This window comes from Macrobrachium nipponense, chromosome 4, assembly GCF_015104395.2.
Source record: "Macrobrachium nipponense isolate FS-2020 chromosome 4, ASM1510439v2, whole genome shotgun sequence".
NCBI lineage: Eukaryota > Metazoa > Arthropoda > Malacostraca > Decapoda > Palaemonidae > Macrobrachium > Macrobrachium nipponense.
Genome location: NC_061100.1, coordinates 47,304,796 through 47,322,169, shown reverse-complemented (window position 1 = coordinate 47,322,169; position 17,374 = coordinate 47,304,796). Strand labels below are relative to the sequence as shown.

General features: G+C 36.2%; 1 protein-coding gene across 1 annotated transcript in view; it reads left to right on the top strand.

The window, feature by feature from the left end:
- Window positions 1-13,193, top strand: part of LOC135210912 (oocyte zinc finger protein XlCOF6-like) — a 95,773-nt gene extending 82,580 nt beyond the window's left edge. Inside the window, exon 2 of the mRNA XM_064243862.1 lies at window positions 10,531-13,193. Within this exon, the coding sequence (XP_064099932.1) occupies window positions 10,971-12,884 (1,914 nt within the window). The 5' untranslated portion in view covers window positions 10,531-10,970 and the 3' untranslated portion in view covers window positions 12,885-13,193. The remainder of the gene's footprint in view (window positions 1-10,530) is intronic.
- Window positions 13,194-17,374: the final 4,181 nt, after the last annotated feature.

Sequence of the window (17,374 nt, the reverse complement as noted above, 5' to 3'; positions counted from 1 at the left end):
TGGGACCTTACTTCCCCGTGGGGCCGTCACAACCTCTATAGATCTTACAGATGCCTACTATCATGTTCCCATAGCCAGACACTTCCGTCCATTCCTAGGCTTCAAACTAGGAAACAGATCCTACTCCTTCAAAGTAATGCCATCCGGGCTCAACATAGCCCCCAGGATTTTCACCAAATTGGCGGAAGCAGTAGTGCAAGAGCTAAGGAAACAGGGAATAATGCTAGTGGCTTATCTGGACGATTGGCTTATTTGGGCAAAGAACCCCAAAGAATGCAAAGAAGCAACGGTCAAAGTGATCAAATTTCTGGAACATTTAGGTTTCCAAATAAACAAAACCAAGTCCAGACTAACACCGGAATCCCGATTCCAGTGGTTAGGCCTTCAGTGGGACTTGCAATCACACACACTATCGATTCCGTCGTTGAAAAGGAAAGAAATAGCAAGAGCTACAAAGCAATTTCTCAAACAACAACAAACATCCCGGAGGTGCCAGGAGAGGATCCTGGGCTCACTCCAGTTTGCATCAGTCACAGACGTTCTGCTAAGAGCCAAACTCAAGGATATAAACAGAGTATGGCGTTCAAAAGCGAATTGCAGATCACGGGACAAACTAGCCTCTATCCCGGCGATCTTACGAAAACGTCTCCGCCCCTGGACGGAGACAAAGAATCTATCAAAAGCAATTCCCCTACAATTTCCTCCTCCATCATTAGTGATCCACACGGATGCCTCACTAACAGGGTGGGGAGGATACTCTCAGCACGAAAAAGTTCAAGGAACTTGGTCTTTAACATTCCGTCAGCTACATATCAATGTACTGGAAGCCATGGCAGTGTTTCTCACACTGAAACGACTCCAACCGCCCAAGAACTCACATTTCAAACTAGTTCTGGACAGTGCAGTGGTGGTACACTGCATCAACAGGGGCGGATCCAAGTCAAGCCACTTGAACCACGTCATGATAGCCATCTTCTCTCTGGCAAACAAGAACAAATGGCACCTGTCAGCCACTCACTTGGCAGGGGTCAAGAACGTAGTAGCAAATGCTCTATCTCGCTCCGTTCCGTTAGAATCGGAGTGGACACTGGACAGGAATTCGTTCAATTGGATCAGTCTACAAGTCCCGGGACTTCAAGTAGATCTGTTTTGCCACGGAGTCAAACCACAAACTCCCTTGTTACGTGGCACCCAACCTCGATCCTCTAGCATATGCTACAGACGCAATGATCCTCGATTGGAACACATGGAAGAAGATTTACCTCTTCCCTCCGGTGAACCTTCTCCTGAAAGTTTTAAACAAACTCAGGACATTCAAGGGCCAAGTAGCTCTAGTAGCTCCCAACTGGCCCAAGAGCAATTGGTTCCCTCTACTTCTAGAGTTGAGAGTCCGGCCCCTACGGATTCCCAACCCCAAACTAACCCAGTTAGTGCAAACTCAGACTGTGTCTGCTTCCTCAAGAATTCAGAAAACCCTAACTTTATGGATTTTCTGAAATTCGCAGCTATGAGGAATGCAGAAATTGATCCCCAGAATATTTCATTCTTGGAATCAGATAAAAGGGAATACTACCACCCCTGCGTCAATATGACTCATCTGTTAAGAAACTAGCAGAGTTCCTTAAGGATTCAAACTCTCAAATCATGACAACGAACCTAGCCATAACTTTCTTCAGATCATTGTTTGAGAAAGGTTTAGCAGAAAGCACTATCACTACGACCAAATCAGCTCTCAAAAAGATCTTCCAGTTTGGTTTTAGCATAGATCTTACGGATTCGTACTTTACCTCCATACCAAAAGCTTGTGCTAGATTAAGACCATCAACGAGACCTAAATCAGTCTCTTGGTTTTTAAATGATGTCCTCAAACTGGCCTCGGACATTAACAATGACTCTTGCAATTATATATCTCTCCTGAGGAAAACCATATTTTTACTAAGTTTAGCCTCAGGAGCTAGAATATCAGAACTGTCAGCCTTATCAAGGGAACCGGGTCACATTGAGTTCCTCCCCTCAGGGGAGGTCCTCTTATCCCAGATCGCCACTTTCTAGCCAAAAATGAAGATCCACAGGACAGATGGTCCTCGTGGAAAATCCTACCACTACCTCAAGACATCTCTCTTTGTCCTGTCAACTCATTAAGAGCCTACCTAGGTAGAACAACTCTGAAGTCTTCAGGTCCATTGTTCATTAGGAAGGAAGGTGGTACAATCTCCCTAAAAGGGATCAGGCAACAAATTTTATACTTCATTAAACAGGCCAACCCAGAGTCCTTTCCTCGGGCCCACGATGTTAGGGCAGTGGCCACATCTATTAACTATTTCCAACATATGAATTTTGACGATCTTAAGAAATATACAGGCTGGAAATCTCCGACAGTTTTCAAACGACACTACCTAAAACCCTTGGAAGCCCTCAAATTTCCAGCAGTGGCAGCTGGAAACACAGTTTCTCCTGACTCTTAATAATTCTTATAACTTTCTTGTAGCCTTCCCTTCTGCCTGCCCCATTGCACCCTTACTTAGTTTAGTCGCCTCTATGTAATTGTGTTACCTTGAGTATTGCTGTTATGTTCATCATTCTCGTTTGGGATTCAGTTCCATTGTTTATGTATAAGTCAACTTGTTATCCTGTCTTATGCTACCCTGTATATATTTGCTTGTTTGGTAGGCTAATTAATTTTAAGTTCTAACCCATGTTTAAGGGTTCATACTATTAACTTTTAATTGTAAGACTGTAATTTAAGTTGATCATTATACTATTAACCTTACAGGTGTTTGTTTTTACCTTCTTAATTATCTGTATTGTCCCTCAAGCTTGGTGTTTTAGCATTCTCTGGTACTATTTCACAGGGCGACACAGGTTAAGCCCAGAAAAGGGATTTTGACGAAGGAAAAATCTATTTCTGGGCAACGACCTGTGTCGCCCTGTGAAACCCCACCCTGTAGTTAGATTGTCCTCACCCAGCTTACCCCAAGCTTGGAGGCTATCTTCAGGAATGACGTCACAGGCGTCGGAGGCGCTCACGGTAGTAGTAGAGGGTACCGGGAGCTGTAGCACGGCTCCTCCGTAGTTGGGGGTTTTGTCGAAGGAAGAAGCTAAATGGCAAGGGACCTCTGGTAGTGATTCCACTCGCTCCTTTACTATACCGACACTTCTATTAGAGGTGAGCGAGCCCATTTATCTTGGCATTATATCGTTTCTTTTTCTCTAGGATGAATAGCAATATTTATACCTAAGAAATAGTATCAAAGGAACCATTTCACAGGGCGGCGACACAGGTCGTTACCCAGAAATAGATTTTTCCTTCGTCAAAATCCCTTTATTATACTGTTTGGTAGTTTCAGTAGTTGAAGAGAGATAATGAAAATTTATGGCTTACTGTGTAAAGTGATTGCTTGTCGATCGTTCGATACTCGTAAGTGCTGGATGTAAACAGACGTTTGGAAGCTTTTTTTTGTTTGTTTATAATAGTTAATGGTTACTTAATAATTATTTGAAATGAGTAAATGCAATACATTTAATAAAAAAAAATTGTGAATTAGATATCATAAAATATAAAATAAATCAGACTGCCAACAAATACGTATTTTTTAGAATTCTTCTTCTGTTTTATTATTACGTTACGTATACGTATGTTTCATTATAGCTGTCAGTAACTCGGTATCTCCATTAGGTAAAGATAGAATAAAGAATAGAAATGAATGGTTATTATACTGTTTGGTAGTTTCATTAGTTGAAGAGAGATACTAATGACAATTTATGGCTTACTGTGTGCTAGGAAAAATGATTGCTTGGCGCTCGTTCGATACTCGTAAGACGGGTAAGAGCTGAATGTAAACAATCGATTGGAAGGTTTGTTTTTTGTTTGTTTGTGTATTATAGTTAATGATTAATTAATAATTATTTGAAATGAGTACATACTGATTATTTATACATTTTATTGGCATATTCTAAGCTTTTAGCTCTTAGGTTTAGATGTCTGATTATTTATACATTTTATTGGCATATTCTAAGCTTTTAGCTCTTAGGTTTAGATGTCAGAATCATAGACTAGGCTACAGTAGCAACCGCTAACATAGGCTAGGCTTATTGCTAAGGGACATATGCTAAAGTCCTAATATATGCAGTAAAAATGGGGTTGAACATTACATGCAGTTGAATATTACTCAAGTATGTACAGTATTTTACCTTTTTGGAGTCATATTTCTTCCATCGGTTCGGCGTTGTAACCCTAGAACATGTGTTTTAGGCCTGGAAATATAATTTACTGGGTGTTTTTGGAGGGCTTGGAACGGATTAGCCATTTTACATGTAAAATGTGTTCCAAGATACGAAAAACTCATGATACGAAGGCCACCTCGGAACGGATTAATTTCGTATCGCGAGGTACCACTGTATATATATATATATATATATATATATATATATATATATATATATATAATATGTATATATATATATATTATATATATATATTATATTATATATATGTATTTATTATTATCTATATATATATATATGTATATATATATATAGTAATATATGATATATATATATATATATATTATATATATAATATATATATATAGATATATAATATATATTATATTATATTATATATTATATAAAGGTTTTTTTTGCCACGAAGGAAAAAATGAAAAACGAGATAGCCAAGTACTTTCGGTCCTGTTCGGACCCTTTACTGAGGCAAACTGATTTTACAAAGAACAACATAGTCAAAAGAAGGCTTAATATACAAACTGACACTACAATATTAGCCATAAGGGCGATTTTCACTCTACAGAAGGGAGGAGCCGCCTGAGGCTAGCCACACCTTGAAGCCTCAGGCGGCTCCTCCCTTCTGTAGAGTGAAAATCGCCCTTATGGCTAATATTGTAGTGTCAGTTTGTATATTAAGCCTTCTTTTGACTATGTTGTTCTTTGTAAAATCAGTTTATATATATATATATATATATATATATATAGATATATAGATATATAAACACACACACACACACACACACACACACAGTAGATCCCCGGACCTCGATATTAATTCGTTCCAAAGGAAGCGATGAGATGCGACTTTGTCGAAATTTGAATTAATTTTTCCCATGAGAAATAACTGAAAATTTAATCCGTTCTTGACCACCAGTTATTACCCTAACCTTGCCTTTTTATGCAAAACATTACCCATAAATACACATAAATTACAATTTGATAAGTTCAGTGTTAAATAACATATCCTTCAACGCACTACCAATTCGGCCATAATACAATGGTTGACGGAGAGCCATTGGCTAGGCTAGGTACGTAGTATGTACTGTGAGGGGTAGGCATAATTATTGTTGCTAATAACAAAAAATTGAAAATCAAGTCTAGTTCTTACAGGAAATTAATAAAATCTTAAAAATAAGCCGAATTATGTCTATTCCCTGACTTAAGTCGCTAGCTAGTGGCCGTGAGCAGCCATAAACAGACATAAACAAACCTTCATACAGAGTCTACTGGAATACTGTTATACAAAATACCTTTAAAATGACTTCAGTACGTGTATTATATTAAATTTTTCTCATAAAATATCCTTGTAAAATAGGGGCACTTTTCATAGCCACTTTGTGCTTTATAATGTGACATCATTATTGGCAGAGTAATACCCATTGGAAGTAGATCCTCATAAATGTATTCCTTTAAATTGGAAAGAATCCCAATATTAAGGATAACTGGGGAGCTATTGATATCGTAAAACCCCCTAGGTAATTTGATTATAAAATACTACCAAGAAAATGTTGCCCCTTAGTAAACAAGGCTCAAAGTCCAGCACAACTAGGAACTAGAAATTTGTAACTTTCGTAAGTCAAGCACGTCTGGGAATTATGAATAATGAGCAGACTGCAAAATGTTTTGGCAGACAAAAGCACTGTCTGAAATTGACAAAAAACACATGTAGACATTTTTTAATATACTGCATTTATAATTAAAGTAGCTGCAATTCTTAAACCCAGCTTTCTTTTGTAAATTAAGTTCCATTCGGTATCAAAAGACAAAGACAGTGATAATGTCGGTAAAATGAAGTCAGGTGATATTTTAAGAGCATAATATAATTCGTTAATATGTTTATAATACATGCAATATGATTAGATACAGTAAAACAGGGGTTTTTATAAAAATGAAAATTATTCTCAGTACACAAATATTATCGACTTTTGCTAATGGTTATGTTTTAAATTACGGATTAAGCGATTGTAAACCTGTAGTACAGACATAAGCAACATAGTAAGAGCGCTACAGGAAAAAAGGCTATAGAGGGAAACCAGTAGCTCTATTGTGTATTTATAGACCTAGAGAAGCATATGATAGAATCCCAAGAGAAGTGATGTTTTGGTGTTTAAGGAAAAGGAAAGTCCTATAAAAGTTAGTTAGGCTGGTCAAGATAATATATAAAAGAACGAGCACAAAAGTGATAACAGCAGTTGGGGAAACAGAAAACATTGAAGTTAGTGTTGGATTACATCAGGGGTTGGCATTAAGCCCATTTTTGTTTGTGCTGATCATGGATGTGTTGAGTGAAAAAATCAGGAATGAAGAGCTGTGGAAGTTGTTCACCGATGATCTGGTGATTACTGCTGAAAATGAGGAGGACCCAAGAGAAGGGTTGGAGAGTGGCAGGAGTCTTTAAGAGGGATGGCCTTAAAGGTGAATGTGAATACATGTAAAACAGAGGTTTTGCTGAGCAAAAGGGAAGATAGAGACAAAATAGGAGTAATACAAGAAAGAAGAGGCTTGATTATAAAACAGGCAAAAAAGTTCAAATACTTAGATTCAACTTTAAACCAAGAGGGAGGATGTGAGGTTGAAGTTGACAGTAGGACATAAGCTGCATGGGGGGAGTGGTATGTGATAAGAAAATGCCAATCAAGCTAAAAGTCAAGTATATAACACAGTGGTAAGACCAGTGTTAATGTATGGAGCAGAAACAAGGGCTCTAAGAAGAAAAGAGGAAGTAAAGCTTGAGAGAACAGAGATGAGAATGCTGAGGTGGATTATGGGAATATTGCTGCTTGAGAGATTGGAAAATGATACAATGAGAAGGGTGGGCCTAGTAAAGATTACAGAAGTGATAAGAGTGTCACAATTGAGATGATCTGGGCATGTGTTGAGGATGGATGATGAAGAGAGTGATGAGGGCTTGTGAGGAACCTGTTAAGAGGAAGAACAAGAGGGAGACAGAGAATTAGATGGCGAGATAAAGGGAAGGAAGATACGGAAAGAAGAGGGTTGGTGGAGTATGATGCCTTCAATAGAAGGCATTGGAGAAAGCGCATCAGGCAACCAACCCTTTAATGTAGGGATAACAGTGGGAAAGAAGAAGACCCAATGTACACCACCTTTGGCCTCATCACCTACTCTCAGGTCTCCTAGGATCTTTAAAACATCCTCCCAATTTAAGCTCTTCCCTGATTAACGTTTCTGATATTTTTTCTTCTTCAAAATTACCCAATTTTTACAAGGATGGTGACCAAGAACTTCATGAGGTGTTTATTTTCCCCAATTCTTTCCTCTCCATACTTCCTTCTGGCCAATGCTTCTAGCTTATGGGCATATAAACCCACATCTTCCCTAGCCTTCATATTTGCTCCTCAAACATATTGTCCTTGTTGTAGACCACACTCCCTTTCATTCTTTTCCCCTGCCCAATTACTCATTTTGACTGGCTCACCCTCACACATACTTCTATAACACATCTTCAACTGCACATTGAGGAACTCTCCCAGCTGCTTCATCCCCACACTTTCATTCTCCCCATATTTTTGTCTAAAGGCAATCTCCAGTTATCGGTGGGGGTTCTGTTCCAATGGCTTGATGATAAGCGAAAATCACCGATAAACTGAAATCAGTAATTTTTGGTGCTTATCGGCTCTGGCAACTGGATTTTGGCGCCGATAACCATTTAGGTATGTATCGGTGCTGATAACCGGAAATTGGTGCATTTTGGTGCTAAAAATCATCCACTAGACAAGCCCCATAAAACTGATAACTGAGGCTGTTGATAACCGGGGACTGCCCGTACAATACTTCTCATACTCATCAAAAAACTCATATATATGTCTCTTCCTCTCCCGATGCTAAATATCTCAATCTAGGGAACCTCTCTTAGGAACACTGCTTTGGCCACTTTATTTTCTCCCTCACAAAACTCTTCTCTACTACTACCAATCTTCCTATCATCCTCAAGTTCTGAGTCTGAACTACTCCAAATCTGAGAACTAGACTCCTCTTTCCTCACACCTTTCCTCTTTTGTGTTTTCTTCTTCTTTACCTTTCTTTTCTTACTCATCTCTTCCTCATTACTTTCACTCACCTGACTCATACTGTTCTCAGCCATGGCGGATACTTCCTTTCCTTTCTCAGGGATCCTTTTCATTGCATCTTTTACCTCATCGTTATCGCTTCCCTTCCTAACATCAGGGCCTACTCCTAGCCATTTCGACCATTTTCTTTGCCCTCCCACACATTTTCTTATCCATTGCCTCTATCATTGTAACCAATCTGTTTCCCTTTGCCTGGGCTTCCACTTAACTATTCCTGAATGCTGATCATCATGAATGTCAGCCTATCCCACCTCTCATTCCAATCTTTCTTCCCTCTGCCATCTCCAATTATGTACCTCACTCTTACTTGACTGTCAAAGGCCCCACACTGAGCACCAAATTATTATCTAGGGGCTTTTGATATTTGCACAATTAGGCCAGCTTGATGGGGACAGATTTTGGGGTTATTCAGTGAATCTCAACTTTTCCTTAAAATTAATACTAAAGAACAGAAACTTCATTTTTCGTCACTATAATTCTTCTAAAACTTATCCTCTTTTACGTAACTTAGAGTAACTTAATATTACCCCAACCACCTAAGAAACTAAACTTAATTCCTTAATATTACAGCAGTCTGAGACCTTTTTGCAGAACTATAACTTAAAACTTACTTAACTTACTCACCACTTAAAGTACCTAAACCTAATTCATAACCCTGAATCTATAGTGTTTCCTCCCTAACCATCAGGAGAACCATAACCTAATGGAAGAACTCTTATCTACTTCTTCAGTCTAAATTTACAATCTTCCTGTCTTAATATCATCAAAAGCCCCTTCCGATAACAAAGTTTTCCCAACTTTGATCTTCAAGACTTCTTCAGATTGGAAATCAGCTTGCTCAGCTTCAATCTTGTTTAGTTGTCTATATATAAACTTCCTACTGGAGAGATTAAACTGTATTTTCTATCTCCTTTAACTGCTGTCGAATTTTATTCACGGCAAGTGTATCCAGATCGGCAACTTTTAGGGGTTAGCATCATGTATATGTATGGAGGAACAGAAAAGGGTTGACACATATTAAGTGTTTTTGTTTCTGCTATCTGGCAGCTTTGCAGTCTAATTTTTTTATCCCTTCCCTTCACTCTTACTCATTTTCAACTACTGCGCTTCTTCTTTGCCTTTCTTTGGTTTCTTTCTTTCTATCGGGTCAGGTAGAAGGGGAGCAAGACAGCGACTGCAAGTAAAAAAAAAAAAAAAAAAAAAAAAAAAAGATAAAACTTCCTCAAATTGCATTCATAAAGAACATTTTAACAAAAAAAAAAAAAAAAAATTCCAAGTCGCTAAGTCGACCATACCTGACAGGTAATTACTGTAGTATATTATTAAATTTATCAGAGAATGATACAGCAGTTGTGCAACTAACAGAAGATGTTACCTGTCCGATGGAAACAAATGTTCTTGTCAGCATGAAAAAAAAAATTCAAATTCCTTCCAAGAAGGCTAATTTGATCAATGGGTTTGAATAATCACAATACAAGCACTGTCCAAAACCAAGAAAGGAAAAGGAACACTCGGTTCAATTATCAAAATTTTGAACGGCAAAAGCCAGGCAGAGAGTCCTGAAAGACATCTGAGCTTGGCAACCAGAGGCAAAGTGGAGTGTGGATCATCAAATGGGTAGGGTTTCCCTCTGCCTGTTGGTAGTTCACTACGTTGTCAAGAAGTTTGAGTGTTTGAGTTAAATCCTTATGTTAAGAACAAGGGTTTGTATTTATGAAGGAACAAAATTATTTCATATGAAATACTGTACCACTATTATATATCTAACCTGTCTTGGAGCAACCACCATGTCCATTGTACTTTTCTTTCCTATCTGACTTGATTTTGATAGTTTATTATTGCTTTTTAATGTAATTACATATTCTTACTGCAGAAAGTATTTGTATGAAATTCTGGACAAACATCAGTATTTGCCCTTTTGATATTGAAAGTCCCAGGAGAATAATATCTATGTATGACTCTTGATATGCATTGTAAAATCTATGGTACTGATTTATTTTTGTTACATCTTTTCCTTTCGTACAAATGAAGAAGTGTTGTTTGCCCCCATAGAGAATTGGAATGCATAGTATAAAAACATGTCCAGTTACTTAATAGATTAATAAATGAATAGATTGTATTTTCCTTTTAGACTCAAAATCTATTTCTTTTTCAGGTTTAGTTGTGACTTCAGAATTATACTTCAAGATGCTGAATGAGATCTTTGTACAAGGAATTTTTTACTTCGGTTACAACCATAGTATACTTAAAAATTAACATGATTCAGCTGTTTGGTAGACTGCACTACTTGTTTATTTGTTAGAAAACTTGTAGTGTGTGTCAGTTTCTAGTGTAATCTTTTCTTTACTAAATATTTGTTAAACAAAAGTGCGTAGCTACACCACTTTTTGCACATTATTTGTGTTCAAGGTAATGTTTTTTACTTTTTTTTTCTTTTTGTCCATTACAGTTAGGAAGAATGATGATGTATTATGATTGTTTTATGCTCTAGTTGATTGCTTACAAGGTATACAGATACTTTTGTTTCAGGGTTCATGGCAGATATCTGACAGAAATATTTATGTATAATTCATATTTTAGTTAAAAAAATGCATCATGGCAAATTTTAGTGGAAACTTTTGTAATTCTGAAAATGGAAAAGTTTTATCGTCTTTTTACAGTCATAATGATCTAAGTCATCATGGAGGATTCCAAGGACATTCTATTTTCCAGATGAATGAGATTGACCATCGATTTTATGGTAGAGATATTCAAAATGATTCCTTCAACTTTAGGAGGGATCTTTATGCTGATTTAGCAGCTACTAAAGCAGCATATAGCTTAAGTGGATGTCACCCTCAGTTTGTCAATAGCATTGCAAGTACAACCAATATGTATGGTATGGGGCCTGCTGCAAGTAATATGTATGGTATGGGGGGTACCACTAGTAATATATATAGCATGAGTGCATTTGGCTTGGAGGGCCGATATTCAAGCTATTCAAATGTGTCCAGTGGAAGTTCTCATAATAGAGGTCATTTTGATGGAGGTAGTGGCACTGGTGCTGTAGACTCAGAAAATAATGCCAGGGATTTTACAAGCCTTTGTGAAGAGGAGAAACATTGTAGCTTCGCAAATGGTGAGAATATGCAAAGTGAAGGTACTTTCTGTAAGAACTATAACAGTAGCTATGTCAGTGATCAGAGGAGATGCAATGTAATAGAAGAGGAAGATGTGAAGCACCCAGTGACTGATGAAAATATTCAGAGTAACCCTACAAATGATAAATTATTCTTCTGCAAATTGTGTGGGAAAAACATTACTGTAGTTAACTCTTTTGAAAAATCAATGGCGGATCATGCAAAATTGTATCATGGTTCAATTTATTTTTGTTTATTCTGCGATAAAAGCTACAAGTGGAAGAAGAGCCTGGATAAACATTTAGTAAAATTTCATCCTCACTCAACACCATTCAATTGTGAACTTTGTGGCAAAGAGTTTCGGAATAATTATAGCCTCTCAGACCATAAAAATTCTCATTGTAATTTGGAAACAAAGTTCACAGGTAATATGCATCAAGCTAGAGGCAGTTTTTCCAATCCTTATCAGGAAAAATGTTTTACTTGTCCCTTGTGTTCTGGTAGTTTTATAACGAAAGATAGTTTAAGGAAACATATTAAATGCATTCACTTAACTGAATCAATACATGATTGTGAAATTTGTGGAAAAGAATGTAAAGATGAAATTAATACAGACAGAGAATTTGAAAATCGTGATTTTCCTTTAATGTGTGAAGTTTGTAAGAAATGTTTTTGTAGCCTGTCTACCTTGAATAAGCACAAGCAAGCAGTACATTCTCTTGGGAAGCCAGAGTGCGATATATGTGGAAAGGACTTTGCAAGTTTTGACATTATGAAAAGACATATGTTACTCCACAGTGATGAAGTGAGATATTTGTGTGAAGTGTGTGGAAAAACATTTGTCCGTTTAGACAGATTTAATAAACACATGAAAAGGCATATGGGAGACAGGCCATTTCAGTGTGTTACATGTCAAAAGACATTTAGAGATAAGTATATTCTAAATCTTCATTCACGTAAACATACGGGAGAGAGACCATTTCTTTGTAATATTTGTGGTAAAAGTTTTAGCAGCAAAAGTACTTTGAGAATACATATCTCAAGGCATACAGGTGACAGCCAATACAAATGTGACATTTGTAACAAAACATTTGCATATAGTACATATCGGACAGCTCACATGAGAATTCATACCAATGAAAAGCCATTTAAATGCAGTATATGCTCAAAAGAATTCACACAAAAGTGTAGTTTAAATTTCCACATGTTGCGTCATTCTGGGGAGAAGAAGCACACGTGTACTATTTGCAAGAAAGCGTTTTTACATTCAAGTTATTTGAACATTCATATGAGAACACACACTGGAGAGAAACCATATAAGTGTTCATCATGTAATAAGGAATTTTCTCAAAAAAGTACATTGAATACACATAAGCGAAAATGCCCTTAAACTATGCTGCTATATTTTCAGATAGCTCCTGTATCTGTATTTATAGACCTGCCTAGAACTGAGGTGACACCATTGCAAATAGAATTACAGACATAATATTTCAAGAAGACCCTCATCAGGTAGCTTCTTGGTTCAGTGTTAATGGTAAGACTAGCATATAGAGGTATAGTATAATGAATAATGAATTACTTTGTTAGTGCTGTCTGGGTAAGGCCATCATTTTAACAGTACATTATCAATCACCCATAAATTTAAAGAAAGCCCTTGTATTAGGTCATCTGTTTCAATATATATGTAGTGTACAGTGATTTTATTTAATTTTTTATGGGACCCTTTAGTAGATTTCAGTTGTTATGAACAGGCATATCCCAGTTATATGGTGCTGAGGTATTCTTGAATAATATGAAATGAAAGCTAATTGTGTCTGGTAAACATTCTGGATGTGGAAAAATAGTTGAACAACAAAAAGTCAAACTGTTCACTCCCAGTTTTTAAGTTAACAGTATATTTAGTGTTTGTTCAATCTGCAAAAATGTCACATTGTACTAATTAATTTTTACTTTGATTTTTATGCCTAAACTTTCTCTCATGTTATGTAGGGTTTATTGATCTCATCAACATTTATTGACTGGCTGAAATTCTTGTTGGCATTTATTGAGTTCATTTTTTTTTAAATAAATTACTGATAAATATGTGGTGCTGTAGTTTTTAGGTGCATATTGGTGAATGTCGTCTTGATTTTTCAGTTTTGATAGAATCTAAGATCCAAAGATTTAACTTATTCGATTTTTTTTTTTTTTTGGCCAGCATATAAGGCATATTTGCATATAAGGTGCACTCAAATTTTGGGAGACAAAGTTTACTGGAAAAAGTGAAAATACATTTTTCCTTCTTATGGTTATTTTTAGGCTTCTTACCTACTTATACAGTCCAACCTCTTTAAACTGGCTTCCTTTGGACCAAGCCATAGGAAAATCCTAGACAACAGAAATCACCCCTAAAAAAGCCCTATGTAAACAAAGTCATGCCAGCTCATTCCACATATATATTACTGTATTATCAAAAGTAGAACAAAGCTTATGAATTATCACTGTCATTCAATAAGTTTAGTTCCTTATGTAAATTCTGGACTGCTGCATAAGTATCTCCTTGGAAATGCTTACACCTTTGGTTCGTTGGAGCTTAAACCACTTTAAATGCACACTGTCGATGTTAACTGGCACTTCATACATTTCAGGCTTTTGTTTTCAACAAATTCTTAAAATCTGCTGCTTTTGGGTCGTTAAACTTGCATGTGTGTGTGTGTGTGAGAGAAAGAGAGAGAGAAAGAAAGGTTGTTACACCAAAAGAAATCCATTTGAAAAATTCAAATGACATATATTAGGAATTATCATTTTAATAAACTTCTTTTGCTTATAATGTGTACAGTTATATTTCATTCATTATTGTCATATTATATATTGTATTATAACGTGGCATTCAGGCTCCATTTGCATTCTGATAATATTTACATTCTTAAAATTATCAGGTGATTGCATTTTACTGGCATCATCATAGGCATTACAGTCAACCCCCAGATTTGCAGGTTCACAATTTGCAGACTCGGCGACTCAGAATTTTCAGTGGAACAGCTCTATAAATTATTCCTAGGAAAACTCACCCATTCTTGGATATTTTCATAGAGCAATATATTCTGTATTTTTATATTATTTTTTGTGATGAAATACTGTACTGTACCTACATATACATTTTGGTAATGATTTACAGTACTAATTTTCAGATATTAATATAAGTTTAAAATAACATTAAATAATAAAAAATAATAGTTTCTCTCTCTCTCTCTCTCTCTCTCTCTCTCTCTCTCTCTCTCTCTCTCTCTCTCTCTCTCTCTCTCTTCTCTCTCTCTCTCTCTCTCTCCTACTGAGATGAGAGAACTTTTATGCATATGTAATATATATACTACAGTAGGGCTTCGATAATCACGGGGGATAGGGCATAGAACCCCCCACGATAAGTAAATACCCTTGTTATCCTGGTACCCCCCCTCAAAAATTGCTTAAAACTTCCTACTTTAATAGTTAACCCACCCAAGACCATTACTACAATGTTTATAACTGCCTATTTTAGTTCAAACACCAAATATGTCTTCAACTATCACCTTAAACTAAATTCAAGACAGTTTCAAAGTTATTTTACAACATTAGCCTTAAAAATATATGTAGTATAACGTACCTAGCTGATAATATAGTAGCCTACTAGCCTATGGATTACAGCTAGAAGCCTACATACGCATGTGCTATTACGTACTCACGTGGGCCTCTTTTCTTTTACAAGGAAAGAGAGGGAGAGAGGTAAGAGGAATATCAAAATTATGTAAATCATATGGGTACTCACCAACGATCTATGTTGATAAAGATGGCGACAATTTTGCGTACAAGCGGATGAATAATAAAGATAATGCTACCAGCAGCATGCAGCGAAACATTTCTTCCCTTCTTTACAACACATGTTAGTATATATTACACGTAATAACCTTCATCTGATGTTTAGGCTTCTTTCCTATAAGATTAAAAGAATCAGGGCTTTTGGATGCCACATAATTAACTCCTTTATATGGGTACAATTTAAAGAACACAGCGAACACCACACTTCAATAACAACATAAACAAAAGAGACAAATGTGGGTAGGCCAGTGTTGCCAAATTGGAATGGCAATTTCTTGCTAGATTGTGCTCCATAAAGTGCTAAAAAATTCACATCATACACAACAATGACACCCTTAACATACACAGTGTACTTGTACACTATGTTACATAGTTCCTAATAATTTTGAAACCTGTTCTGTTCAATTCCTGGAAATGCTTTTGCAAGATTTTTTTTTTCTTACATGATATATCAAACATAGTAGAATAAAAGAAATATTCAACTTAACATTACAAAGATTTGAGTCAAAATATGTATGCTAGATTAATTTGAAAACAAATGCAAGTTTTCCTGCCAGATGCTAGATTGGAAATTTTCTTGCTAATTACCTCAAGAAAATGAAAGCTAGCATAAAAAATGCAAAATTGGTAACACTGGACTCAACAGAACCGCCCATCGTACTACTACGCAACTGTACATTAGTTATGTGAAGATGGTGTTAGTAGTACAAATGATAGTTATTGTATCAGTAAAAATATCAAAATAAACATTGTCGCAAAGCCGATTCTGTCATGTTTTTGCTAAATGTGTTGCCTAAAAGAAAAATATTATTTTGTTTGTTTCATCGCTGCCACAAACCCCTAACAATGCAGTGTACATATGATCATTCTAGACTATTATTTACTACCAAAATAACGATGATATTTTGTATTGAAAATGAATGTTACATATATTCCAAACATTATTACTACTATGACTATACTCTGTTTTTTTTTCCATCTGTCCACCCGCCTGTGGTGTTTGCGTATGGTAACACTGCGTCCCGGGCTTTAGATAGTTACGCTATGTGTAAGTTTTAGGTAAATAAAAGGATATCTGGGTGTACATTTGCAACTGAAAAGTGTTTTAATAATTTACTGTATGCGAATTACACCATTAATATTCGAAATAGGATATTATTATAATTGTTGAATGTAAGCTAAATGTAACTATCTAAAGTCCGGAACGCAGTGTTACCATACGCAAACACCACAGGCTGGCGGACAGATGGAAAAAAAAACGAGTATGTATAGTACTATTAAAATTTCAAAAGATAATCATGCTGTGAACGCTACCATAATTTGATTTTCATATATGTACGTACATTTTGTCAGTTGGCTGGCCTCGCATAGATAAAAGTTGATTTCACTCATATGGAATTACTCCACAAATAGCCTTTTTATCATGAAGATATGACGACAATATATAAGGTAAAAAATGGTTTTACATGTTTCATTTATGCTTCGTCGCCAATAGCAAACAACAATACGATAATCTATGACAATTATTGTTTGTGTGACTGCATTGTTCGGAGAAGTTATATACGTATACTACCAAAATTGTATTAATGCATTGTTCGGAAAGTTATGTACGTATACTACCAAAATAATAATGAAGTTCGAATTAGTTTTAACCTTAATGTTATTATTACCGCAATTACACTACTACTATTAAAATATCTAAAAGGTTATCGAACAATAAAGGTCGCTGTGAACGCAACTGTATACATACTACATTTTCGTAACTTTATATGTTTACATTTTGTGGTTGGCCACTCAGAGTATAAGTTAAGTGCAGTGATGTGGAATTATTCCTTGAATAGGCTATTTATTATGAAGATATGCCTATAAAGGGATTTTGACGAAGGAAAAATCTATTTCTGGGCACTTTTCTAAGTATAAATAGATCCTAAATATACCAGAGAAAAAGCTAGCATTGTATGCTGAAGTTACTACCCCCAGCGCGAGCACCCCAAGGGGCGTCGATATAAAGTATAAGGGCGAGTGGAAGCCACTACTCACAGGTCC